The sequence below is a fragment of the Orcinus orca genome, chromosome 8, assembly GCF_937001465.1.
Source record: "Orcinus orca chromosome 8, mOrcOrc1.1, whole genome shotgun sequence".
In the NCBI taxonomy this organism is placed as follows: Eukaryota; Metazoa; Chordata; class Mammalia; order Artiodactyla; family Delphinidae; genus Orcinus; species Orcinus orca.
In genome coordinates this window covers 77,964,151-77,990,890 of record NC_064566.1, presented here as the reverse complement: position 1 = coordinate 77,990,890, position 26,740 = coordinate 77,964,151, and the positions used below count along the sequence as shown (strand labels likewise).

The following is a 26,740-nucleotide window of genomic DNA, read 5'->3' as shown; positions in this document are numbered from 1 at the left end:
AAGATATACTATATAGCACAGGGAATTATAGCCATTATCTTGTAATAACCTACAATGGAGCATAATCGGCAAAAATACTGAATTATTATGCTGTACACCTGAAACTAACACTAACTTGATTTAATATTGTAAATCAAGTATACTTCAATTTTTTTTAAAAAATAGATAGCATTATCCTTTGTTTCCAGGATGTAGAAATGACCAATTTTGCTACTAATGTTGCTTTAAAAAGTGTTTTGATTTAAGAAGTCTTTAGTTTCTCTGAGTAGTATAACTTTGTGAGAGCTTCCTTTAGACATAAGTAATTTGGGGTTCTTTTCCACTGCACACATTTATTAAAAGGGGTTTTCACTGCTTTCATGTCTACCAGTTGTGAATGAGGTTCCTGTTTGGCTGCACTGTTTCCAGCATTTGTTAGTTGTGTATGTGAGAGAGTCAGGCAGGGAAGGAGGATTAGATATAAGGGTTTAAAATATAGTACTGTATTTATGTTTATCAAAATTTTCATTTTGCCTCTATTTTTTCATGGGAAATCTTCTAAATTACTCTTCATTATAATTAGTTATAGGTTCTTAGTAGTCTTATGTCTTAGTTCTTACTTTAATCTAGCTTTATAGTTTTCTTTCTATAATAGAGACCTTTGAATTTTGCAAGCTTTGTTATCATTTGTCACTTAGTTATATATTATAATAGAAATGATATATAACTAGGCTATAATATATAATTTTCCTTACTTATACATGTTCTATTCCTTGACCTTTATTTTGTGTTCTATTCCTTGATAACTATTTGGATTCTGTGACTTCTTTTTGATCTTGATTCTTTTAATGATTTTAAATGATACTTGTTACCTTCTAAAATCTGTGTTCCTCTTTGATACATTAAAGAAAATCTTATGCCCTTAGAAAACACACACACACAATAAAAAGTCCCAATAACTGTTTTGTCTCTAAAACAATCCAGTTGTTTTCAATGTCAATCAAAATATGGGAGAAGAGGGGACAGAGTAGAGTAAATATTCCCAGAGTGATTGATTGCCGTGGCAGTTATAGATACAATTTGAAGTAAATTATTAGCTTCTCCCTCTTTTTTTAAAACCACAAAAAGCAATATAGACATGAATATGAATTACTTCTACAAAGTGTAGGTCAGGTAATCTGATGTAGCTGAGGAGCTAAGTTTTTGTTTTACCAGTAGGCATAGAGTCCCCCTAGAAAAATAACTGCCTTTGTTGAGAAAAATACCTTGATGAGCTGTTTGGTAATAGAAAGGGAGTGCTTGCATGATAAGGATTACTAATGGGTCCCCAATTAAAAACAATAATAAAGCAAAAGTTTAGGGTTGGAAACCAGTAGAAATAGAAAAAGCCCAGCAGCAGGGCAGGAGGCAGATCTAGATAGTGACAGTTTTTTTTTTTAGAACAGGGAAGCTTATCACTAAATTTTAAATTATCTATGGTACCGTGCTGGGTAAGGAGAATTACTTTCTCCTTCCCTTACCCCTTACTCTTCAGTCAAATCTGTTACACAAAACTGCTGCTTGCAAGTCCATCTGGAGGAGGTCAAGCACACAACGTTATATCCTACTTCAGGGTTGGGCTGAGACAAGGACAATCGCTTCCCTTCCTTCCTGAGGTATAACTTGTAAAAATTGGCACTGATGGAAAAAATGTCTAGCTCCATTCAGAAGTTTCCCTGCCCTTCCTCTTGCAAGCAAGGGAGGTGGGCTTGGTTACGCACAGTCTAGATCATTGCAGGTTATGGTTTGAGAGGAAAGAAAGGGATAGACAGAAAGGAAGAGTAAATGGTTTTGTTTTCACTTTCTCCCTTTGGTGGTAGAGGAAGGAATCTTCAAGAAGAATGGAACCTAAGCAGAGACTGTGGTCACTCAGCTCATCCTGTCTTTCACTTTCTTCTCACTTCCCTTCCCTCTGTGTGCTACTTCTTCCTCCCGTTTCCCAATTCTAGAGCTTTCCATCAGCTGATGCATGGGGCTGCAGGTTGAGGGGGGCGCTGCAATGAGAGGCAACATTGTTGCAGCAGCTCACACTCCACTCAGAACAGGCTTAAATGTCACTTTGTTCGGTCGCCTCTCACCCAGATGGAATGGGAGGGCTGTATGTATCATCAGCTGCATCCATTAAGGTATTTAACTGCCTTCCTTTCCTCTGTATAAACCCATCTTCTCCTGAATGTGAACTGTTTCCATGCATTTAAAAATTAAATTTGTGTCACTAGTCCTAACATCTGACTTACTCTATTTCAATCTTTGTGCCTTTTTCTTCTTTGTGCCTTTCTGGTTTTTTGCTCATATTCTCCACCCAAAAATTTTATTGATAAATACCACAAATGCTTTTCTTGTTTAAAAAGTAAGTAACATCTATGATAAGATTTCTTTGGTTACTGTAATACACCACATTGTAATATTTAAAGTAGTTACTTCCTTGTGTCTCAGAAGACGTTGGCATTATCAGCATCAGTAAAACTTCTAGAACAAAACTATTTAAACCTCCTGTTTTTCTTTTATACTTAATCTGATCACCATGCTATGTTTATAGAGGTGAAAGAAAAAGGGCATTACAATATATAAAACCCCTAACCTATAACGACAATGACAACAATACTAGCTAGCATTTATAGAACTCTTACCACACCATGCTCCATAAATACTGCTATGTCTTTTATACACTTAATCCTCTCATTTAATTGCCAACACAATCCAAAGAAAAAGGTACTATCTCCATTTTTAGATAAGGAATCTGAAGCACAGAGAGGTTAAGTACTTTGTCACTATGACACAAAAGGAAACTGACTCCTTTAACATGAAAACAAGTTCAGTCAGTGTGATCAGAACACCAAAGCAGAAAATCACAGTACAGCAGGGGAAAATTAAAGGTATAAAAAGGAAAACTATCAAAAATAAAGCATGAAGTTCAGTGACCTACATATAAGAGCTAAAACCATAAAACTCTTAGAAGAAAACATAGGCATAAATAATCATGACTTTGGACTTCATGGTAGATTCTTAGATACAACACCGAAAGCATGAACAACCAAAGAAAAAATAGATAAATTGGACTTCATCAAAACTAGGAACTTTGTACATCAAAGTACATTATCAAAAGAGTGAAAAGACGACCTACAGAAAGGGAGAAAATACTTGCAAATCATATATCTGATAAGGGCTTAGCAACCAGAATATATAAGGAATTCTTACAACTCAACAGCAAAATGACAAACAACCCAATTTCTTAAAATGGGTAGAAGACTTGAATAGACATTTATCCAAAGATTTACAAATGGATAACAAGCACATGAAAAGATGCTCAACATGAGTCACTACTCACTAGAAATACAAATTAAAACTATAATGAGATACTACTTCACACCTACTAGGATGGTTATAATTTTAAAAAATTTAACACAACATAACAAATGTTGATAAGAACATGTAGAAATAGAAATCCTCATACATTGCTGGTGGGAATTTAAAATAGTATAGCCTCGCAAGGACCTTCAAGAAGGCAGAGGCTTAAGACGTGGAGATCACCTTCCTTCCCACAAATGCATCAAAAATACATCTACATGTGAAACAACTCCTACAGAACACCTACTGAACGCTGGCAGAGACCTCAGACTTCCCAAAAGGCAAGAAACTACCCATGTACCTGGGTAGGGCAAAAGAAAAAAGCAAAAATAGAGACAAAAGAATAGGGATGGGACCTGCACTTCTGGGATGGAGATGTGAAGGAGGAAAAGTTTCCACACACTAGGAAGGCCCTTCACTGGTGGAGATGGGGGGTGGGCAGAGTGGGGGGAAGCTTCGGAGCCACAGAGGAGAGCGCAGCAATAGGGGTGCAGAGGACAAAGCAGAGGGATTCCCGCACAGAGGGTCAGTGCCGACCAGCACTCACCAGCCCGAGAGGCTTGTCTGCTCACCTGCCAGGGTGGGTGGGGGCTGGGAGCTGAGGCTCTGGCTTCGGAGGTCAGATCCCAGGGAGAGGACTGGGGTTGGCTGCACGAACACAGCCTGAAGGGGACTAGTGCGCCACAGCTAGCCGAGAGGGAGTCCGGGAAAAATTCTGGACCTGCCTAAGAGGCAAGAGACCATTGTTTCAGGGTGCGCGAAGAGAGGAGATTCAGAGCACCGCCTAAATGAGTTTCAGAGGCAGGCGCGAGCCATGGCTATCAGCGTGGACACCAGAGACTGGCAAAAAATGCTAACGCTGCTGCTGCAGCCACCAAGAAGCCTGTGTGCGAGCACAGGTCACTATCCACACCTCCCCTCCCGTGAGCCTGTGCAGCCCGCCACTGCCAGGGTCCCGTGATCCAGGCACCACTTCCCCGGGAGAACACACAGCATGCCTCAGGCTGTTGCAACTTCATGCAGGCCTCTGCCGCCGCAGGCTCACCCCGCATTCGGTACCCCTCCCTCCACCTGGCCTGAGTGAGCCAGAGCCCCGATCAGCTGCTACTTTAACCTCACCCTCTCTGGGCGGGGAACAGACACCCTCAGGTGACCTACACACAGAGGCGGGGCCAAATCCAAAGCTGAACCCCAGGAGCTGTGCAAACAGAGAAGAGAAAGGGAAATTTCTCCGTGTAGCCTCAGGAGAAGCAGATTATATTTCCACAAGCAACTTGATGTATCCTGCATCCGTGGAATACCTCAACAGACAATGAATCATCCCCAAATTGAGGCAGTGGACTTTGGGAGAAAATGTAGACTTGGGGTTTGCTGACTGCAACTGATTTGTTTCCGGTTTTATGTTTATCTTAGTTTAGTATTTAGAACTTATTATCATTGGTAGATTTGTTTACTGGTTTGGTTGCTGTCTTCTTTTTATTTTTTTTATTATTTTTTAATTTTAATAGTATTTTTAAATTTTTTACCTTAATAACTTTATTTTCTTTCTTTATTTTTATTCTCCCTTTTCTTCTGAACTGTGTGGCTGACAGGGACTTGGTGCTCCAGCCGGGTGTCAAGCCTGAGCCTCAGAGTTAGAAGAGCAGAGTTCAGGACATTGGATCACCAGACACCTCCTGGCCCCACATAATATCAATCAGTAACACCTCTCTCAGAGATATATGTCTCAATGCTAAGACCCAGCTCCACTCCAACCAGAAAGCTCCAGTGCTGGACACCCCATGACAAACAACTAACAAGACAGGAACACAACCCCACCAATTAGCAGAGAGGCCGCCTAAAATCATAACAAGTGCACAGACACCCCAAAAGACACCACCAGACTTGGTCCTGCCTACCAGAAAGACAAGTTCCAGCCTCATCCCCCAGAACACAGGCGCTAGTCCCCTCCACCAGGAAGCCTACACAACGCACTGAACCAAACTTAGCCACTGGGGGCAGACACCAAAAACAATGGGAACTATGAACCTGAAGCCTGTGACAAGGAAACCCCAAACACAGTAAGTTAAGCAAAATGAGAAGACAGAAATACACAGCAGATGAAGGAGCAAGGTAAAAACACACCAGACCAAACAAATGAAGAGGAACTAGGCAATCTACCTGAAAATGAATTCAGAGTAATGATAGTAAAGATGATACAAAACCTTGGAAATAGAATGGAAAAATACAAGAAATGTTTAACAAGGACCTAGAAGAACTAAAGAGCAAACAAACTATGATAAACAACACAATAAGTGAAATTAAAAATTCTCTAGAAGGAATCAATAGCAGAATAACTGAGGCAGAAGAACAGACAAGTGACTTGGAAGATAAAATACTGGAAATAACTACCACAGACCAGAATAAAGAAAAAAAGAATGAAAAGAATAGAGGACAGTCTCAGAGACCTCTGAGACAACATTAAACACGCCAACATTCTAATTATAGGAGTCCCCAGAGGAAGAGAAAAAGAAAGAGTCTGAGAAAATATTTGAAGAGATTACAGTTGAAAACTTCCCTAATATGAGAAAGGAAATAGTCAAGTTCAGGAAGTGCAGAGAGTCCCATACAACATAAATCCAAGGAGAAACACACCAAGACACATATTAATCAAACTATCAAAAATTAAATACAAAGAAAAAAATTAAAAGCAGCAAGGGAAAAGCAGCAAAAAACACACAAGGGAATCCCCATAAGGTTAACAGCTGATCTTTCAGCAGAAACTCTGCAAGCCAGAAGGGACTGGCAGGACATATTTAAAGTGATGAAAGGGAAAAACCTACAACCAAGATTAGTCTACCCAGCAAGGATCTCATTCAGATTCGACAGAGAAATTAAAATCTTTACAAACAAGTAAAAGCTAAGAGAATTCAGCACCACTAAACCAGCTTTACAACAAGTGCAAAAGGAACTTCTCTAGGCAGGAAATACAAGAGAAGGAAAAGACCTACAAAAACAAACCCAAAACAGTTACGAAAATGGTAATAGGAACACACATATCAATAATTACCTTAAATGTAAATAGATTAAATGCTCCAACCAAAAGACAGAGGCTTGCTGAATGGATACAAAAACAAGATCCATATATATGCTGTCTACAAGAGACCCACTTGAGACCTAGTGACACATACAGACTGAAAGTGAGAGGATGGAAAAAGATATTCCATGCAAATTGAGATCAAAAGAAAGCTGGAGTAGCAATTCTCATATCAGACAAAAAAGACTTTAAAATAAAGACTATTACAAGAGACAAAGAAGGACACTACATAATGATCAAGGGATCAATCCAAGAAGAATATATAACAATTGTAAATATTTATGCACCCAACATAGGAGCACCTCAATACATAAGGCAATTGCTAACAGCCATAAAAGGGGAAATCAACAGTAACACAATCATAGTAGGGGACTTTAACACCCCACTTTCACCAATGGACAGATCAACAAAAATGAAAATAAATAAGGAAACACAAGCTTTAAATGACACATTAAACAAGATAGACTTAATTGATATTTATAAGACATCCCATCCAAAACCAACAGAATACACTTTCTTCTCAAGTGCTCATGGAATATTCTCCAGGATAGATCATATCTTGGGTCACAAATCAAGCCTTGGTAAATTTAAGAAAATTGAAATCGTATCAAGTATCTTTTCCGACCACAACGCTATGAGACTAGATATCAGTTACAGGAAAATAAATTGTAAAAAACACAAAAAACATAGAGGCTAAACAATATGCTACTAAATAACCAAGAGATCACTGAAGAAATCAAAGAGGAAATCAAAAAATACTTAGAAACATATGACAATGAAAACACGATGACCCAAAACCTATGGGATGCAGCAAAAGCAGTTCTAGGAGGGAAGTTTATAGCAAGAAAATCCTAACTCAAGAAATAAGAAAAATCTGAAATAAAAAACCTAACCTTACACCTAAAGTTATTAGAGATAAAAGAAGAAAAAATCCCCAAAGTTAGCAGAAGGAAAGAAATCATAAAAATCAGATCAGAAATAAATGAAAAAGAAATGAAAGAAACAATTGCAAAGATCAATAAAACTAAAAGCTAGTCTTTGAGAAAATAAGCAAAATTGATAAACCATTAGCCAGACTCATCAAGAAAAAAAGGGAAAAGACTCAAATCAACAGAATTAGAAATGAAGAGGAGAAGTAACAACTGACACTGCAGAAATACAAAGGATCATGAGAGATTACTACAAGCAACTATATGCCAATACAATGGACAACCTGGAAGAAATGGACAAATTCTTAGAAAAGCACAACCTTCCAAGACTGAACCAGGAAGAAATAGAAAATATAAACAGACCAATCACAAGCACTGATATTGAAATTATGATTAAAAACCTTCCAACAAACAAAAGCCCAGGACCAGATGGTTTCACAGGGAAATTCTATCAAACATTTAAAGAAGAGCTAACACCTATCCTTCTCAAACTCTTCCAAAATATAGCAGAGGGAGGAACACTCCCAAACACACTCTAAGAGGCCACCAGCACCCTGATACCAAAACCAGACAAAGATGTCACAAAAAAAGAAAACTACAGGCCAATATCACTGATGAACATAGATGCAAAATCCTCAACAAAATACTAGCAAACAGAATCCAACAGCACATTAAAAGGATCATACACCATGATCGAGTGGATTTTATCCCAGGAATGCAAGGATTCTTCACTATATGCAAATAAATTAATGTGATAAACCATATTAACAAATTGAAGGAGAAAAACCATATGATCATCTCAATAGATGCAGGAAAAGCTTTTGGCAAAATTCAACACCCATTTATGACAAAAACTCTCCAGAAAGTAGGCATAGAGGGAACTTACGTCAACATAATAAAGGACATATAAGACAAACCCACAGCCAACATCGTTCTCAATGGTGAAAAACTCAAACCATCTCCACTAAGATCAGGAACAAGACAAGGTTGCCCACTCTCACCACTTATTCAACATAGTTTTGGAAGTTTTAGCCACAGCAATCAGAGAATAAAAAGAAATAAAAGGAATCCAAATCGGAAAAGAAGTGAAACTGTCACTGTTTGCAGATGACATAATACTATACATAGAGAATCCTAAAGATGCTAACAGAAAACTACTAGAGCTAATCAATGAATTTGGTAAAGTAGCAGGATACAAAGTTAATGCACAGAAATCTCTTGCATTCCTATACACTAATTATGAAAAATCTGAAAGAGAAATTAAGGAAACACTTCCATTTACTGCTGCAACAAAAAGAATAAAATACCTGGAATAAACCTACCTAAGGAGGCCAAAGACCTCTATTATATTTTTCAGCTCCAGCATATTTGGGGAGTTTCCCATGACTTATTATAGTAAAAAAGCCGCGTGCTCTCTCAAGAAATGTGTATTCTATATAATGACAAAATGAATAGGTAGTGTGATATGACACAAAAAGCACTGGACTGGGAGTCAGGACTACTATTAACTGGCTGTGTGAGCCTTGGAGAAATAAGTGAACCTGTTGTCTTGGCTTCAGTTTCATCTTCAGGAAAATTGAAGTAAATGGACTAGAATCTCTAGGTCATGGGTCTTTAATTGCTATATGTAGCATAACCATTATGTGTGCTGAGGACCAAACTAGCCCAAGTGGTGGCTGGTCAGCAGCCAGTGTCAGGGTGATTGGAAGAGAAAGAGTGGAGAAAGTGATTTCCAAGTTGAAGGCCAGCTTTGGAGAAACCTGCAACTACAGAATGTGAAGCATGGTAAGTATGGTAGATGAACAGGCAAGCCCATGCCTGAAGTTTTTTTTTGTTTAATATTTTTTCATGTAATTCAAGAGGAATTCAAGTGATGTTGACCACTAAGAAAAGAAATAATCTGATTAAAGGGAGACTTGAAGAGGGAATTCTCAGGGCTCCACTAATGTACCTGGAAGGTGAGGGAGTGGAGCACAGGCTTTACGATGGCCACCGACCCAATCACAGCAGAGCATTTCCACTTGCCACTCCTCCCATCATTCCCCTCTATGACTTTGGAGACTGTTACAAAATGTTTGCTTAATAGTGATTTGAGTATTTGTATCTTTTACGTACTTTTCCATGCATTTCAAATTTTTTAAAAATTATGTTAAGATAAAATATGTCCTGAATAATGCTCCCCAAATTTTTAAACTGAGAAGACATGTCTAAGTAGCAATTTGATTCTGGCAAATAAAGTGTGTTAAATTTAAAATTTCATGGGTCAAATTTATACAGAAGACAGGTGGGAGAAAAATCCTTTGAAAAACAAACACATTGTGTGCTTCCTGCCAATAAAAACATAATACTTCCTCATTGTCATTAATAAAAGATAATACTTTCAAAGTTCTGTAGACACTAAAAAGAAAGAAAACACTCAAATGCGTCACCTATTTCCACATTCAAGTCTGAGAAGCTATATAAATTTCTCCAGCCTGTGGCAAAAAACACCAAACCAACCGTAAGTCCGAGAGCAATCATCTCTGGACAGCAGCTATGCAGCTGGCCGTGCTGACCGTGCTGTACGCTGTGAGTGTGCTGCCTGGCACCCTGGCCCTGCAGCTTCCCCAGAAGGCAGGAGGCATGAGTGAGCTGCCGTGGGAACAGGCTCAGGTATGTCACTGGCCCACTCACCTGGGCCTCCACAGGCTCACCATCAGCATTAGGAAGTATGTTTTTCAATTTTAATAATTTTTCTGATTATATAGGTAATATATGTTTTAATCAAGTAGCTGTTAAGAGCAAGCTTTGGAGCCTTCCCAAAGTGGATTCAAGTTCCAACTCCTCCACTCAACTGTGTAGATGAACACAGGAATGTTATTAAACTTCTCTGAGCTTCAGTTTTCTAATTTGGAAGTTGGATAATATAATGATATCAACCAAATGGGGGTGTTGTGAAGCACTTTACAGAGTACCTGAGACATATTCAATAAATTGAAGTCCTTATTGCTACTATTATTTATTGTAACTTGAGATTTTTCTCATAATGAGCAAAGTGTTGCCTCTTAAGATGAGGACTGCTTGTGATGGAGAGACTTGAAAAGAAAAAATGAGGGTATAAGTTGCAGTCCTCCCACTGACAAGCCAATGATGATGGGCAAGGCATGAACTTCTGACTTTGTTTTCTCATATATCTAATAGAGACAATAATACTGTGTTTTATACCTCACAGGATTATTCTAGAGAATAAAGGAAGTGGTAACAATACCAATTATCATGTATGTAACAATTGCAGATTATAAAGTACTTCATATATATTGTGTCATTGAATCCTTAGCTCTATCCTGGGAAAAAGAAGAAACGAAAGTAAGGTTAATTCACATACTAACTGTAGAGATAAGAATCAAGGACAAGTTCTGGTTCAAAAATCATGTTCTTTCCAATATACTACTTAATAAGTAGTCTAATAAGTGTAAGTAATTATTACCTGGTAAAATAATGGGACATCTACTCCTAAGTATTGTTTATAAATTTAAGCCTTAAGCATAAGAAAAGTTGTGTTTTATTTCACACTAACTTTGACTTTTTAAAAGTCCATCTAATACATTGGACTGAACCATATGAAATCAGTGATATTTGACAGGTTTTTTTTCTCCAAAGGAGCAATTTCATATGGGTCCACCTAATGGACTCTACAGAAGGAGTACACTTGCAAGAGTATTGAGTCCCTTTACCCATGGTGCACGTTGCCAATAAACCAGAGGGAGGTTCTCTAGGTTTAAAGGAAGGCAGGAAAATTCATCTTAAGGATGCAGAGAGATTTCTTACAAAGGGTGTCTTTGTAAAGCCTGTAGCTCTGGAAGGGAAAAAAATGAGGTATTTGTTTTCAAATCAGGGATTAATTGCTAATTGTCATGGGTGAACAATAAGTGTTTGTTGTATTGAATGAAATACAGTCGTTGGTAACAGGAAGACAGAGCACAATATTGCTAAGGTTACTTATATAAAGTGCATACTCCTAAGCGGTTCTCAGACAAGTAAACATTACCACCTACTCCAAATTAGATTGCAAATGAGTGAGCCAATGTTTAAATCATTTCAAAGATATTATCACACATTATATAACACTATACATTTTTCTGATGAAATGGGCTTTGGAATCAGAACACAAGTTCAAATACCAGCTCCTTTGGTTACTCATGGGGTGACCTCGTGCAACTTATTTCACTCTCCTGAGCCATGATTCTTCAAATGTGAAATAGGAAAATAATGCCATACCTTACTTCACAGGGTGGTTATGAGGTTTAAATGAGATAAGTAATGTAAAGCTCCTGTTATAGTCCCTGGCACTACTAAGTGCTTAATAAAAGTCCTTTGCTGCTGTTGTTATTTCATTCACTTTCTATTTTTTCCTATTTAGGCTGCTGGACTGCCATCCTCATACCCATTCACTAGTGTCCTTTAAGAAATTCCCAGGGACCCAATTGCCCATGGAATACACCTGAGAGACCTGCTTTATCCTGCAGTCTCACAAAGAGGGTTTTATTAAGGAGTTAGCCATGGAAAGAGCACTGGCCTGGCAGTCAAGAAACTCAGAGCCAGTTCTGCTACTAACTTAACATGTGACCCCAGGGCAAATCATTTAGTTACTAAGAGTTCTGATTTCTTCACCTGGAGAATACGTATATAAAACAAAATAATGTCATAATAACCTTTTCCAGGACTAAAATATTAAGACCTTTAACCTCAGCTGGGATCTGATCTCCAGAGAATTTTAGAAAGAGCTGGGTGACTTTGGATATCCCCATAGGGTCTCTGATGCCAAGGGGAGGTCTCAGCTGTGCCCCTTGAGGGCACACTGGGCACTCTTCCTGATTGGCTATTACAAACAAGTCTATGTTTTATAAAGTATACAGTGTGTTTCTCTTCAAAACGTTTAATGGGATAAAAGAAAAATGGAGGGACTCTTTTGCTCATGAAATGAAATGGCAGTGCTTCATCATCAATATTAAGTTTTCTTTTCATTAATGCACTCTTGTTTTACTTGTTTACTATGTAAGTATTCTGCCTTCACACTACTATTTGGGTCCACAGGAGTCAGAAGCAAAGATGTGCAGACTTCTGAGCTAAAAGAAGACAATAAACAAGAATTATAGATCAATTACTCTCTTTCCAATAGGACTATCTGAAAAGATTTTATCCATCTGATTCAAAAATAAGGGACCCCAATAGTTTAGAAGTCAAACTCAAGCAGATGCAAAAATTTTTTCACCTGCCTATAACTGGAACATTAAGCTCCCACATTATAGAAATCATGCGGAAGCCCAGATGTGGAGTGCCAGATGTTGCAGAATATTCCCTATTCCCAGATCGCCCAAAATGGACTTCCAAAGTGGTCACCTACAGGTTAGTTTTGCTTTGGCTCATTTTAGCAAAAACAGTAAAGCCTATTTCCTAAAAGGTCAAACATTGTTTTCTTGTTTTCTACCAGGATCGTGTCATATACTCGAGACTTACCACATGTCATAGTGAATCAATTAGTGGCAAAGGCCTTCAACGTGTGGAGCAAAGAGATCCCACTGAGCTTCAAGAGAGTTAGCTGGGGAATTGCTGATATCATGATTGGCTTTGCAAGAGGAGGTAAGGAAGATTCCTGCAGGCTGATCCTGTGTGCTATTTTGCTTGTTATTTATATCAGTGCCCTCCTCTTTCTGGGATTTAAAAATCTTTAAAGAGATATAGAGAGATGATAGATGATAGATAGATAGATCATCTCATTAAAGATCAATGTTCTTACACTTTTTCTAGTCCATTAACTTCGAGCCACTTTTTATAGCAGAAGATGGCAAACTATGGCCCATGAGCCAAATCTGTAAATAGTTATTAGAACACAGCCATGGTCCTTCAATTACCTATTGTCTATGAGTGCTTTGGGGCTACAATGGCAGACTTTAGCAATTCCGACAGAGGTCTTCAAGCCCACAAATCTGGTCCTTCACAGAAAATGTTTGCCAACCTCTGTTTTGTAACATGAATCATGATATACATATATATTTATGGGACAGTTTAAAATATATCTAACTAACATCAACATTAAACCAAAAGAAGAGGTTACAACTTCCAAAGGCCTTAAGTGGTCTCCAAGAAGTGAACAGTCCCTGTGGCTTATTGCCAACACCCTTCATGTAGTAAAAAGTAGAAAATAAAGAACTTTCATATTAAAGGGCTTAAGGAGATATAACCCATATACATGAACTGCTATTAATTGCTGGTGTTTCATGGTGCAAATTTAGAGGAAAATGTTGGTCTTTTTGGCCTGCTTTAATGTTAAACTTCCTGGGTGCTGTGAATTTAGCCGAAATTTGAGCTTCAACCACAATATTAACAAGACTGAAGAAAACCTTACAGAAAAGCACTGATCATGGCACTCCATGTTTTTCAAGAACTGGATAAACTGGATATGGCCTGACACCAATTTGAAAATAAATGTCTCTGCATCACAAATAAAAGCACTATCAAAATCTATTTTAAGACACCTTGAGCACAGTTCTTCAAGGGACTGTCTACTACATCCGCAAAGAAAAAGCTGGGTTTTTAAGAAAACGTATATTAAATGGTATGCAGTTATCTGCTGAATCCAGTACTCAAACTCATTGTGCACTCTGCCACCATCCAGCTAAGGAAAATGATCAAACATAACACTGATGTTGTAGCATAACACTGATGTAGATGCCACCATAAGTAGGATGTGAATGTATTTAAAGTCCATATCAGTAAGCTTTCAACATGTGGTGGTTATCAGGGATGAGCAGTGGTTCTGTGAAAGAAAAAGTCCCTGTGACAAATAAACACCCAAACCACCCTGTGTATGCAGCTGACTGCTTGGGGCTAATCTTTCTAACCTCAATAATCATGTACTATAAACTAAAAGATGAAATGACTGGAGATAAATTCAGTCACTAAAGGCAATTACCACTTTTTCTTTCAGCTCACGGGGACCCCGACCCATTTGATGGGCCAGGAAACACACTGGCTCATGCCTTTCCACCTGGGCCAGGCCTGGGAGGAGATGCTCACTTTGATGAGGATGAACGCTGGACTGATGCTAGCAGTATAGGTACAGCATCCCAAATCTCTTCCACTACATATCCTTTTTAAAATCCTGAACTTTTTATACTTAACTATCTTTAATTTGACAATTGAAAGCAATTAATAATAGTTATTGAGCACTTGCTAACTGCCACCTCTGTGCTTTAAATGCATTATTGCATTTAATATGCTCATAATGCTCCATATATAGAAGATAGATACTCAGGCTACAGAGTCAAAAAATGTTGGGTTCAATTTGCTTTACCTCTACCAATTACTCACTTTGTGTCTTTGGGCAAGTTATTTAACTTCTCTGAGCCTCAGTTTCCTTATCTATGAAATGGGACTATAAATAATTCCTACCTCACAGGATTGCTGTTGGAATTAAATGAGATAATGCTTATGCAGTGCTTAGCACAGTGCTTGGTATATATTAATAATTCAATAAATTATAGCCCTTCTATATATATCCCCAAAATAAGTTTTTTAATTGAAGGTGAAAGAGGAGCAGAGACTATGATATTTGAGAAGTATATACAGTTCTGATATTATTCACTGTTTTTCAGAAAGAACCCACACCATAACCCAGCCTATCATATTCACCACTTTACAAAGTAGAAAATCATAGACAAAACAGAAAACTAATGAAGAGAAGCTCTAGATAAATAACCCTAACTGGAGACAATGCTTTTTTTTTTTTTTTTTAACATCTTTATTGGAGTATAATTGCTTTACAATGGTGTGTTAGTTTCTGCTTTATAACAAAGTGAATCAGTTATACATATACATATGTCCCCATATCTCTCCCTTCTTGCGTCTCCCTCCTTCCCACCCTCCCTATCCCACCCCACTAGGTGGTCACAAAGCATCAGGCTGATCTCCCTGTGCTATGGGGCTGCTTCCCACTAGCTAGCTATTTTACGTTTGGGAGTGTATATATGTCCATGCCACTCTCTCACTTTGTCACAGTTTACCCTTCTCCCTCCCCATATCCTCAAGTCCATTCTCTAGTAGGTCTGTGTCTTTATCCCTGTCTTACCCCTAGGTTCTTCATGACATTTTTTTTTCTTAAATTCCATATATATGTGTTAGCATACGGTATTTGTATTTCTCTTTCTGACTTACTTCACTCTGTATGACAGACTCTAGGTCCATCCACCTCATTACAAATAGCTCAATTTCGTTTCTTTTTATGGCTAATATTCCATTGTATATACGTGCCACATCTTCTTTATCCATTCATCCGATGATGGACACTTAGGTTGTTTCCATCTCTGGGCTATTGTAAATAGAGCTGCAATGAACATTTTGGTACATGACTCTTTTTGAATTATGGTTTTCTCAGGGTATATGCCCAGTAGTGGGATTGCTGGGTCATATGGTAGTTCTATTTGTAGTTTTTTAAGGAACCTCCATACTGTTCTCCATAGTGGCTGTACTAATTCACATTCCCACCAGCAGTGCAAGAGTGTTCCCTTTCTTCCACACCCTCTCCAGCATTTATTGTTTCCAGATTTTTTGTTGATGGCCATTCTGACTGGTGTGAGATGATATCTCATTGTAGTTTCGATTTGCGTTTCTCTAATGATTAATGATGTTGAGCATTCTTTCATGTGTTTGTTGGCAGTCTGTATATCTTCTTTGGAGAAATGTCGATTTAGGTCTTCTGCCCATTTTTGGATTGGGTTGTTTGTTTTTTTGTTATTGAGCTGCATGAGCTGCTTGTAAATTTTGGAGATTAATCCTTTGTCAGTTGCTTCATTTGCAAATATTTTCTCCCATTCTGAGGGTTGTCTTTTGGTCTTGTTTATGGTTTCCTTTGCTGTGCAAAAGCTTTGAAGTTTCATTAGGTCCCACTTGTTTATTTTTGTTTTTATTTCCATTTCTCTACGAGGTGGGTCAAAAAGGATCTTGCTGTGATTTATGTCATAGAGTGTTCTGCCTATGTTTTCCTCTAAGAGCTTGATAGTTTCTGGCCTTACATTTAGGTCTTTAATCCATTTTGAGCTTATTTTTGTGTATGGTGTTAGGAAGTGATCTAATCTCATACTTTTACATGTACCTGTCCAGTTTTCCCAGCACCACTTATTGAAGAGGCTGTCCTTTCTCCACTGTACATTTTTTAAAAAGTGGCTACTGGTTACTGGCCCTGAAAGTGAAATGAGTACTCGTGTTTGGCAATGGGAATTCACCACTACAGTGATGCCTTGCCGTGAAAATCTAACCTATGTAAAATTATGACACTGCTTCCGTTTCACATCTTGCATACCGTTTTCATTCTTCCTTCTTCCCACTCAAGGTAAGCTAAAGACAGCTTCCTTCAATCTAATGCACCACAATTGGAACTCTGGCCACTCAAACACATTCACACCTTCCCCCTTATTTGCAAAGCCTTTCTATGAGTCTGAGGGAGAGAGAGCACATACATAATACACTTTAACAAATCAAAAGCAAATCCCAGCATTGCCTGGAGTTCCTGCCTTATGGTCGTGCTTTCTCAAAGCCAACTTTCTCTCTCCTGCTATTCAAAGTCACTATCATTTATTGAATAGCCATTATTATTTTCCAGATATTGGGAAACTCATTATGACAAATCGACAAGGTAGGAATTACTATCTCCATTTAACAGATGAGGAACTGAGACTCAGAAATACCCATTAATTTGTCCAAAGTTGTCCAGCTAGTAAGTAGCAGAGCTGGGTTTCAAAACCAGGTCTTTATACAATACTTAGAAGCCTTTGCTTTCCTCTACTGAATACTGCTATCTGAGTGATTACATAAGAAGCAAATAGGCAGAAATACATTATATTAAAAAAAAGTGATGAGATTAAAGCACTACTATTCTTTTTTTTAAAACTTTATTGAAGTATAGTTGATTTAGTGTTGTGTTAATTTCTGCTGTACTGCAAAGTCATTCAGTTATACACATATTCTTTTTCATATACTTTTCCATTATGGTTTATCACAGGATATTGAATAGAGTTCCCTGTGCTTTACAGTAGGAACTTGTTGTTTATCCATTCTATATATAATGGTTTGCATCTGCTAATCCCAAACTCCCAATCCTTCCCTCCCACACCCCCACTTGGCAACCATGAGTCTGCTCTCAATGTCTGTGAGTCTGTTTTTGTTTCATAGATATGTTCATTTGTGTCATATTTTAGATTCCACATATAAGTGATATCAGATGGCATTTGTCTTTTTCTTATTTCACTTAGTATGATATCTCAGGTCCATCCATGTTGCTGCTAATGGCATTATTTCATTATTTTCTATGGCTGAGTAGTATTCCATCATATAAATGTACCACATCTGCATTTTTTTAACATCTTTATTGAAGTATAATTGCTTTACAGTGGTGTGCTAGTTTCTGCTGCATAACAAAGTGAATCAGCTATACGTATACATATAACACCATAACTCCTCCTTCTTGCGTCTCCCTCCTACCCTACCTATCTCACCCCTCTAGGTGGTTAAAAAGCACCAAGCTGATCTCCCTGTTCTGTGTGGCTGCTTTCCAATAGCTCTCTATTTTACATTTGGTAGGGTATATATGTCCATGCCACTCTCTCACTTCATCCCAGCTTACCCTTGCCCCTCCCCATGTCCTCAAGTCCATTCTCTATGTCTGCATCTTTATTCCTGTCCTACTCTGAGGTTCTTCAGAACCCTTTTTTTTTTTTTAAGATTCCATATATATGTGTTAGCATACGGTACTTGTTTTTCTCTTTCTGACTTATTTCATTCTGTATGACAGAATGTAGGTCCATCCACCTCGCTACAAATAACTCAATTTCGTTTCTTTTTATGGCTGAGTAATATTCCATTGTATATAAGTGCCACATCTTTTTACCTATTCATCTGTCGATGGACACTTAGGTTGCTTCCTGGCTACTGTAAATAGTGCTGCAATGAATATTGGGTACATGGCTCTTTTTGAATTATGGCTCTCTCTGGGTATATGCCCAGCAGTGGGATTGCTGAGTCGTATGCTAGTTCTATTTTTAGTTGTTTAAGGAACCTCCATAGTGGCTGTACCAATTTACATTCCCACCAACAGTGCAAGAGGGTTCCCTTTTCTCCTCACTCCCCCCCTGCATTTATTGCTTCTAGATATTTTGATGATGGCCATTCTGACTGGTGTGAGGTGATACCTCATTGTAGTTTTGATTTGCATTTCTCTAATGATTAGTGATGTTGAACATCCTTTCATGTGTTTGTTGGCAATCTGTATATCTTGTTTAGAGAAATGTCTTTTTAGGTCTTCTGCCCATTTTTGGACTGGGTTGTTTGATTTTTTGATATTGAACTGCATGAGCTGCATGTATATTTTGGAGATTAATCTTTTGTCAGTTGCTTCATTTGCAAATATTTTCTCCCATTCTGAGGGTTGCCTTTTGATCTTGTTTATGGTTTCCTTTGCTGTGTGTGCAAAAGCTTTTAAGTTTCATTAGGTCCCATTTGTTTATTTTCGTTTTTATTTCCATTTCTCTAGGAGGTGGGTCAAAAAGGATCTTGCTGTCATTTATGTCGTAGAGTGTTCTGCGTATGTTTTCCTCTAAGAGTTTTATAGTTTCTGGCCTTACATTTAGGTCTTTAATCCATTTGGAGTTTATTTTTGTGTATGGTGTTATGGAGTGTTCTAATTTCATTCCTTTACATGTAGTTGTCCAGTTTTCCCAGCACCACTTATTGAAGAGGCTGTCTTTTCTCCATTGTATATTCTTACCTCCTTTGTCAAAGATAAGGTGACCATAGGTGCATGGGTTTATCTCTGGGCTTTCTATCCTGTCCCATTGGTCTATATTTCTGTTTTTGTGTCAGTACCATACTGTCTTGATTACTGTAGCTTTGTACTGTAGTCTGAAGTCAGGGAGCCTGATTTCTCCAGCTCCATTTTTCTTTCTCAATATTGCTTTGGCTATTCAGGGTCTTTTGTGCTTCTGTACAAATGTGAAATTATTTGTTCTAGTTCTGTGAAAAATGCCGTTGGTAATTTGATAGGGATTGCGTTGAATCTGTAGATTGCTTTTGGTAGTATAGTCATTTTCACAATGTTGATTCTTCCAATCCAAGAACATGGTATATCCCTCCATCTGCTTGTATCCTCTTTCATTTCTTTCATAAGAGTCCTATAGTTTTATGCATACAGGTCTTTTGTCTCCTCAGGTAGGTTTATTCCTAGATACTTTATTCTTTTTGTTGCAGCGGTAAATGGGAGTGTTTCCTCTATTTCTCTTTCAGATTTTTCGTCATTAGCATATAGGAATGCAAGAGATTTCTGTGCATTAATTTTGTATCTTGCTACTCTATCACATTCATTGATTAGCATTAGTAGTTTTCTGGTAGCATCGTTAGGATTCTCTATGTATAGTATTATGTCATCTGCAAACAGTGACAGCTTTACTTCTTCTTTTCTGATTTGGATTCTTTTTATTTCTTTTTCTTCTCTGATTGCTGTGGCTAAAACTTCCAAAACTATGTTGAATAATAGTGGTGAGGGTGGGCAACCTTATCTTCTTCCTCATCTTAGTGTAAATGGGTTCAGTTTTTCACCATTGAGAACGATGTTGGCTGTGGGTTTGTCATATATGGCCTTTATTATGTTGACACAGTTCCCTCTATGACTACTTTCTGGAGGGTTTTTATCATAAATGGGTGTTGAATTTTGTCAAAAGCTTTTTCTGCATCTATTGAGATGATCATATGGTTTTTATTCTTCAGTTTGTTAATATGGTGTATCTCACTGACTGATTTGAGTATATTGAAGAATCCTTGCATTCCTGGGCTAAACCCCACTCGATCATGGTGTATGATCCTTTTAATGTGCTGTTGGATTCTGTTTGCTAGTATTTTGTTGAGGATTTTTGCATCTATGTTCATCAGTGATATTGGCTTGTAGTTTTCTTTTTTTGTGACATCTTTGTCTGGTTTTGGTATCAGGGTGATGGTGGCCTCTTAGAATGAGTTTAGGAGTGTTCCTGCCTCTGCTATATTTTGGAAGAGTTTGAGAAGGATAGGTGTTAGCTCTTCTTTAAATGTTTGATAGACTTTGCCTTTGAAGCCATCTGGTCCTGAGCTTTTGTTTGTTGGAAGGTTTTTAATCATAATTTCAATATCAGTGCTTGTGATTGGTCTGTTTATATTTTCTATTTCTTCCTGGTTCAGTCTCATAAGGTTGTGCTTTTCTAAGAATTTGTCCATTTCTTCCAGGTTGTCCATTGTATTGGCATATAGTTGCTTGTAGTAATCTCTCATGATCTTTTGTATTTCTGCAGTGTCAGTTGTTACTTCTCCTGTTTCATTTCTAATTCTGTTGATTTGAGTCTTCCCTTTTGTCTTGATGAGTCTGGCTCATGGTTTATCAATTTTGTTTATCTCTGAAAAATCCAGCTTTTATTTTTATTGATCTTTGCTATTGTTTCCTTCATTTCTTTTTCATTTATTTCTGATCTGATCTTTATGATTTCTTTCCTTCTGCTGACTTTCGGGTTTTTTTTGTTCTTTCTTTCTCTAATTGCTTTAGGTGTAAGGTTAGGTTGTTGATTTGAGATGTTTCTTGTTTCTTGAGGTAGGATTGTATTGCTATAAACTTCCCTCTTAGAACTGCTTTTGCTGCATCCCATAGGTTTTGGGTCATCGTGTTTTCATTTTCATATGTTTCTAGGTATTTTATTTATTTCCTCTTTTATTTCTTCAGTGATCTCTTGGTTATTTAGTAGTGTATTTTTTAGCCTCCATGTGTTTGTATTTTTTACAGATTTTTTCCTGTAATTGATATCTAGTCTCATAATGTTGTGGTTGGAAAAGATACTTGATATGATTTCAATTTTCTTAAATTTACCAAGGCTTGATTTGTGACCCAAGATATGATCTATCCTAGAGAATGTTCCAGGAGCACTTGAGAAGAAAGTGTATTCTGGTTTTTTTGGATGGAATGTCCTATAAATATCAATTAAGTACATCTTGTTTAATGTATCATTTAAAGCTTGTGTTTCCTTATTTATTTTCATTTTGGATGATCTGTCCATTGGTGAAAGTGAGTTGTTTAAGTCCCCTACTATGACTGTGTTACTGTTGATTTCCCCTTTCATGGCTGTTAGCACTTGCCTTATGTATTGAGGAAAGAACTACTATTCTGATTCCTCTTCTAAACCTTCCGCCCTTGTGAAGGCCTGGAAACAAATAAGCTAACTATGGAGAATTTAAACAGTTAGGTATTTTATAGTTATTTTATTTTTATTATTATCTATTTTGATTTTATTATATATATAGTTATTTTTTACAGTTACTCTATGTCTCTTTTGTTGCAGGAGTTAATTTCCTGTATACTGCAACTCATGAACTTGGCCATTCCTTGGGTCTGGATCATTCATCTGATCCTAATGCTGTGATGTATCCAACTTATGGAGAAGGCGATTACAAGAATTTCAAACTTTCACAGGATGATATCAATGGAATTCAGAAATTATATGGTAATATTTATGATTTCCATATTTCCAATGTCTCCTTAAGACATTGCCTCCTTTGGGTAGGCTTGAATGAGAAAGACTGGGAAATAGGTATTTACTTGGAAAAACACACTGGAACTTTTATATCTAAAAGCCTATTGAGGGGAGAAATTTGAGACATTAGATACTTGAAATTTAATCATGCTATTTTATACTATGAGGATATTGATTTTAAGTTTTAAGTAATATAGTATCATTTGGTGAAATCATGAAAATGATGCTCTCAAACGTTTTTTATAAGCTGCCACTCACTCTTCTTTCTTGCTTGGTTCAAATACTTTAGGGAGCCTCCCCCATAGGGACGGACAGAGGAACATAACACCTTCCCCCGTAGCTTCCTGCTCCCAAGGGTTTGGCCCTAGGTGCTTAAAAGTTACCCAATTTTTCCTGCCTGTATATATGCATAGGGAAATGGGTTAACCATAGACAGTGACTTCTTATTATTGCTGGTCATGATGGGTATGAATATACCATGTCCCAATCTACACTTTTTTGTTTTAATCAAGTTTCAAATTCAATTTAAAAGAATAAACTGATTTGTATTTGCTTGATCAAGTCAAAAAGAGTAATGTGAGAAAGGAATCAAAGGACAAGGATAAAAAGCCATGTCTCTAGATAAAGATGAGAATAGTAAGAGTCAAAGAAGCTAAATAAATCGTCCAAGGACAAGAAGCTGCTGAATTCTTGAACGAAGATTCCAAGCCAGGGCTGCATGATTTCACATTCTTTCTACTTCATATTTCAGCCTATCACTACTTAGTATGCTTCTAAAAGCAATTTGGAAAAGAAAATACATACAGAATGATATCTTTAAGTACACAGATATAATTAAACCTTTCCGGCAAATTACCAGGATGATAAGAATATTTGGCAAAAAGATAACATAAGAGTCTCTGAATGTTTAGAAGAGCAATGAAAGTGCTTCCACATAATAAATAATGTAATGTCCTCAGGGGGAAATTACTCCTGTAGGATAATGGATTTAAGCTATCCGTTGAACCTATAACTTACTATCAATCAGCATCTCCCAAACTGTGTTCCCAGAACACTGATCCTACCAGACAATTCCCCAAAAAAAGATGCTTTGGAGAAACAAGTTCAAAAACCACTACCTACTGTATTTAAAGTGCAGAGGATGTTAAAAATGATCTAACAAACTGTCATTTAACTCAGTGCTTCCCAAATTATAATCCTTTTTGTGGCACACCCATTGAGCCCTCTCAGAATAGCATTTCAGAGAACACGTTTTGGAAAATACCATTAACTGTACCACAAAGTTCTGACTTAAGGAGCTGCTGCTGTCCAAAAAAGTTCATGAAACACTGACAATTGTTGGTAAAGTCAACACCAACAAAACAGAAAATAGTACCTCCCCTTATATAAAACTATGGAACTTACAGAATACTCTATGGCATGTATAACTATCTTTGAACCTTAAGAAAATTAGAAAGGGCCTGAAAAACGTTCTTCGGCAGACTGATTAGATTTAACATAAAGAAGATGGATTAGTGCATTAAATCCTTAAGTATTAGACAGTGAAGTGCCTCTAGTCAAAGTTGGAAAGAGGTAGCTTCTGGACAAATGAAAGTAAGATTTAATTACATAGGTTTTTAATGTAGGTAGTTTATTAATACAATAAGTGATGTGAGCAGAAAATATAAATTCAAAAGAATGTGGTTAAACTCATGGATATAAAATTCCCAACGTTCCTTTCAGAATAATAAAAATAATAGCTAAAATGCGTCAAGTTTTTATAGTGTACCAGGCATTTCATGTGCAATAGCTTATTTAATTCAACAATCCAATGAGTTGTTACTGTCCTCATTTTACAGGCTGGTAATCTAACATGAAGAGAAGCTAAGTAATAACTTACACAAGATCACATGGCTGGTAAAATGACAGAGTGAAAAGACAGGGTGCAAAGATATCTGACCACCCAGGGACTACATTCCATACAGTGTTGCCTTTTTAGCCTTTGGAGGTTGTTCTTCAGAACTGTTGTCCCAGGCACAGAAACTGGGCTGGGTGAATGATGGACTGTACATACTGTGACATTTCTTGTGTTTTTATAGTCTTAGGATTTTTTAATATGTTTTATACGTTGTCAGAATGTTCTTATTTTGTCTCTTCACAGGAAAGAGAAATGATTCAAGAAAAAATTAGAAACTTCAGGGAGAACACACATTCATTCATTGGATTCTATATAGTTGTTCCCAACCAGAATTAAAGAACACTGTTGCTGCACTCCATTTACCCCTTGCTGCCTCCATCCTTGTATTGTGGTTGGTTTTCGTACATCTCTCTCCCCCTCATCTATGACTCTCCTCAAGCAACATGCACTTGGTGGATGTCAATAAATGTTAAATACATAGATAAATAAAATTTTTATTCCATGGTAAAATAATTTCTATTTGGAAATACTGTTTCTGTGGCAAGAGAAGATATGCTAAGACTAAGACCAGAAAAAAGAATTAAATAACCCCACCACATTATTTTGGGACTTCAGCTGCACCTCACCCTATCACTAGTTGGGTAAGGTATAGTATAATATAGTATAGTATAGTATAGTATAGTATAGTGCAGTACAGTACAGTATAGTATAAACCAAGATAGTATAACCCAAAGGTAGCTTAAGTTCCTCTCATCCTTTGGTCCAATCCCTCACTCTGAGTATTCTGGGAAGTCCAAATCTTCCCACAAAATGTGTGTGAATTCCCAGGGATTTACATTCTCATAGTCCCTTCTGGCACCAAGTTCCTGCCCCTGAACTGACTTCATGGCATCTCTCCGACCACAGCTGCTCTGTGTTCCCTTTCCTCTGCCCCATCACAACCCAAATATCAATCTCACTCTCTTCTCTTTTACTTTCTCCAAACCAGTCCTACAAGGCTTTTGTCAGATTGTTGACACTGCTGAAGATTTGCATCAACGGTGAGATTTTACACTGCACAAGGACAATGAAATTGAACTAAACTCAAATTAGATATTATCCTCACCCTTCAAATCCTTTACCCATCCCAGCATCAGGAATTTCCCACTGGCCACCTACCTCTGCAGGTTCCAACCTCCTACCACATCTCTCCCTAATCCTCAAATCTCTAAACCCCAGTCCTTCTGACTTCCCTCAGACACTCATTTCCTGAGGTTCAAGTAGCTCTCCCTCTCCATGCACAGAGACTCGCTACTGTATTTCTGTGGTAAAAACACTCTCTATGCGGGGCTTAATCCTTTAGCAGGACACAGAGCTGGCAAAGGCTTTTCCATTTCAGCCGTTCCTCCTCCATACTCCCTGCACCCATGCATGGTTTTCTCTACAAATAGAGGGATAAATAATTGTAATTTACTTTCTTACTAATACAAATTATGCCACACATAAGCACCCTGAAAAGATGTATTCATTTTTTAAAATTTCATTTAAGGATTTTTTTTCGCCCAAAATGGATCAATAATCCAAAACTCAGAAATACCACCAAAACCATTAAAGGAGCCATTCCAGGGACAGACAAAATGAGGGGGGGAATCTACAACCTAGGCAAAATGAGTTATATATTCAAAGACTCTCTTAAAACATAAGGGAATAGGTCTATAATAAAAATAAAAAGGAAGAAGTCATTAAATTTAAGCTCCTCACTTTGTAGATGACAAAACAGACCAAGAGAGGTTAAATTTTGCAGTAAACAAATGTGTCCTGTGATTAAAGCATTTTGTTTGTTTGTTTGCCTGTTTGCATTTTGGTTTGGGCAGCAGAAGGCAATATCTATCTTGTAGCTGAAGTGGATATTGTTTTTACCTGCCCAGCATCCCTTCACCCTACTTTTTGGGACAGGGACAGTCTTTCCCCTTTGTATATTATCTTAGTGAGACATACTTGAGTATGCCACATGCTGCCAGGGCTGAGAAGGGAGTACAGGACCCAAGTTTGGCCTATCAGACACTCCCTCTGAAAACACCAGACACTGATTCACCCTGGTAGTGAGTTTTGGAGACACCGCCTATTCATTCCTGCACCCAGATAAATCTCTGAAGCTGCCTTGGGTCCTGTCCTACAAACAGCTTAGGTACGGGGCGTCTCTTCCATGTTTTGCAGCTGACTGCATTGCCTTCTAATAAATTTTGTCTTTTGCTTATGTTAGCAAGAGTCAGTTTATGTCTGTTGCTTGCAAATCCCTGACACAGTAGCTTGAATGGCTCTCCTATGGTATCTGATATATGGATTCTGTTATATATCTCACCACATACTCCAATCTTAACCCTATGAAGTTAAGCTCTAACTGAGCACAGAAGTTGAATTTTCTTATTCCTATCCAAAAACCATAAAGCTGACTTCTAAAGAGAAATTTTGCCTAGAAAATAAGGAACCATGTTCTCTTTTTTTTTAATTGTGGTAAAATACACATAACATAAAATTTATCATCTTCACCATTTTTAAGTATATAGTTCAGTATAAAGTATATTCACATTGTTGTACAAGGGTAAGTGTTCTTACCCTTAGCACTATTAGCATGTTCAACTGAATAATTCTTTGTTAGAGGCTATTCTGTGCATGGTAGGATGCTCAGCAGCACCCCCTGGCCTCTCCCCACTACATGCCAGTAAAACATTCTCAGTCGTGGAAACCAAAGGTGTGTTCAGACATTGCCAAATGACCCCTGAGGGGCAAAATAGCCCCCAGTTGAGATCCATGGAGCTAAAGAAAATAAAGTCCTATTTCACTGCATTATACTCAATGTCCCTTTTTACCTTTTTTTATCCCTACCATCTGGTAATCCTGTGTCATCCCATGGGAAAGG

The 26,740-nt window shown here is 37.6% G+C and overlaps 1 protein-coding gene across 1 annotated transcript; it reads left to right on the top strand.

Moving 5' to 3' along the window:
* Positions 1-9,883: 9,883 nt before the first annotated feature.
* Positions 9,884-24,447, top strand: MMP7 (matrix metallopeptidase 7). Its single transcript, XM_004283360.2, has 6 exons — positions 9,884-10,023; positions 12,530-12,756; positions 12,842-12,990; positions 14,339-14,467; positions 21,753-21,914; positions 24,085-24,447. Exons 1-6 carry the CDS (start codon positions 9,907-9,909, stop codon positions 24,111-24,113), a joined length of 813 nt encoding a protein of 270 aa, XP_004283408.1. The 5' UTR covers positions 9,884-9,906; the 3' UTR covers positions 24,114-24,447.
* The last annotated feature ends 2,293 nt before the right edge of the window (positions 24,448-26,740 follow it).

Excerpts from the sequence above, each read along its gene's own strand:
- MMP7 (XM_004283360.2), top strand. The coding sequence starts at position 9,907 with ATGCAGCTGGCCGTGCTGACCGTGCTGTACGCTGTGAGTGTGCTGCCT. Across the intron at positions 10,024-12,529 it reads TGCCGTGGGAACAGGCTCAG|GACTATCTGAAAAGATTTTA; the intron begins GTATGTCACTGG and ends TCTTTCCAATAG. Across the intron at positions 21,915-24,084 it reads TGGAATTCAGAAATTATATG|GAAAGAGAAATGATTCAAGA; the intron begins GTAATATTTATG and ends GTCTCTTCACAG.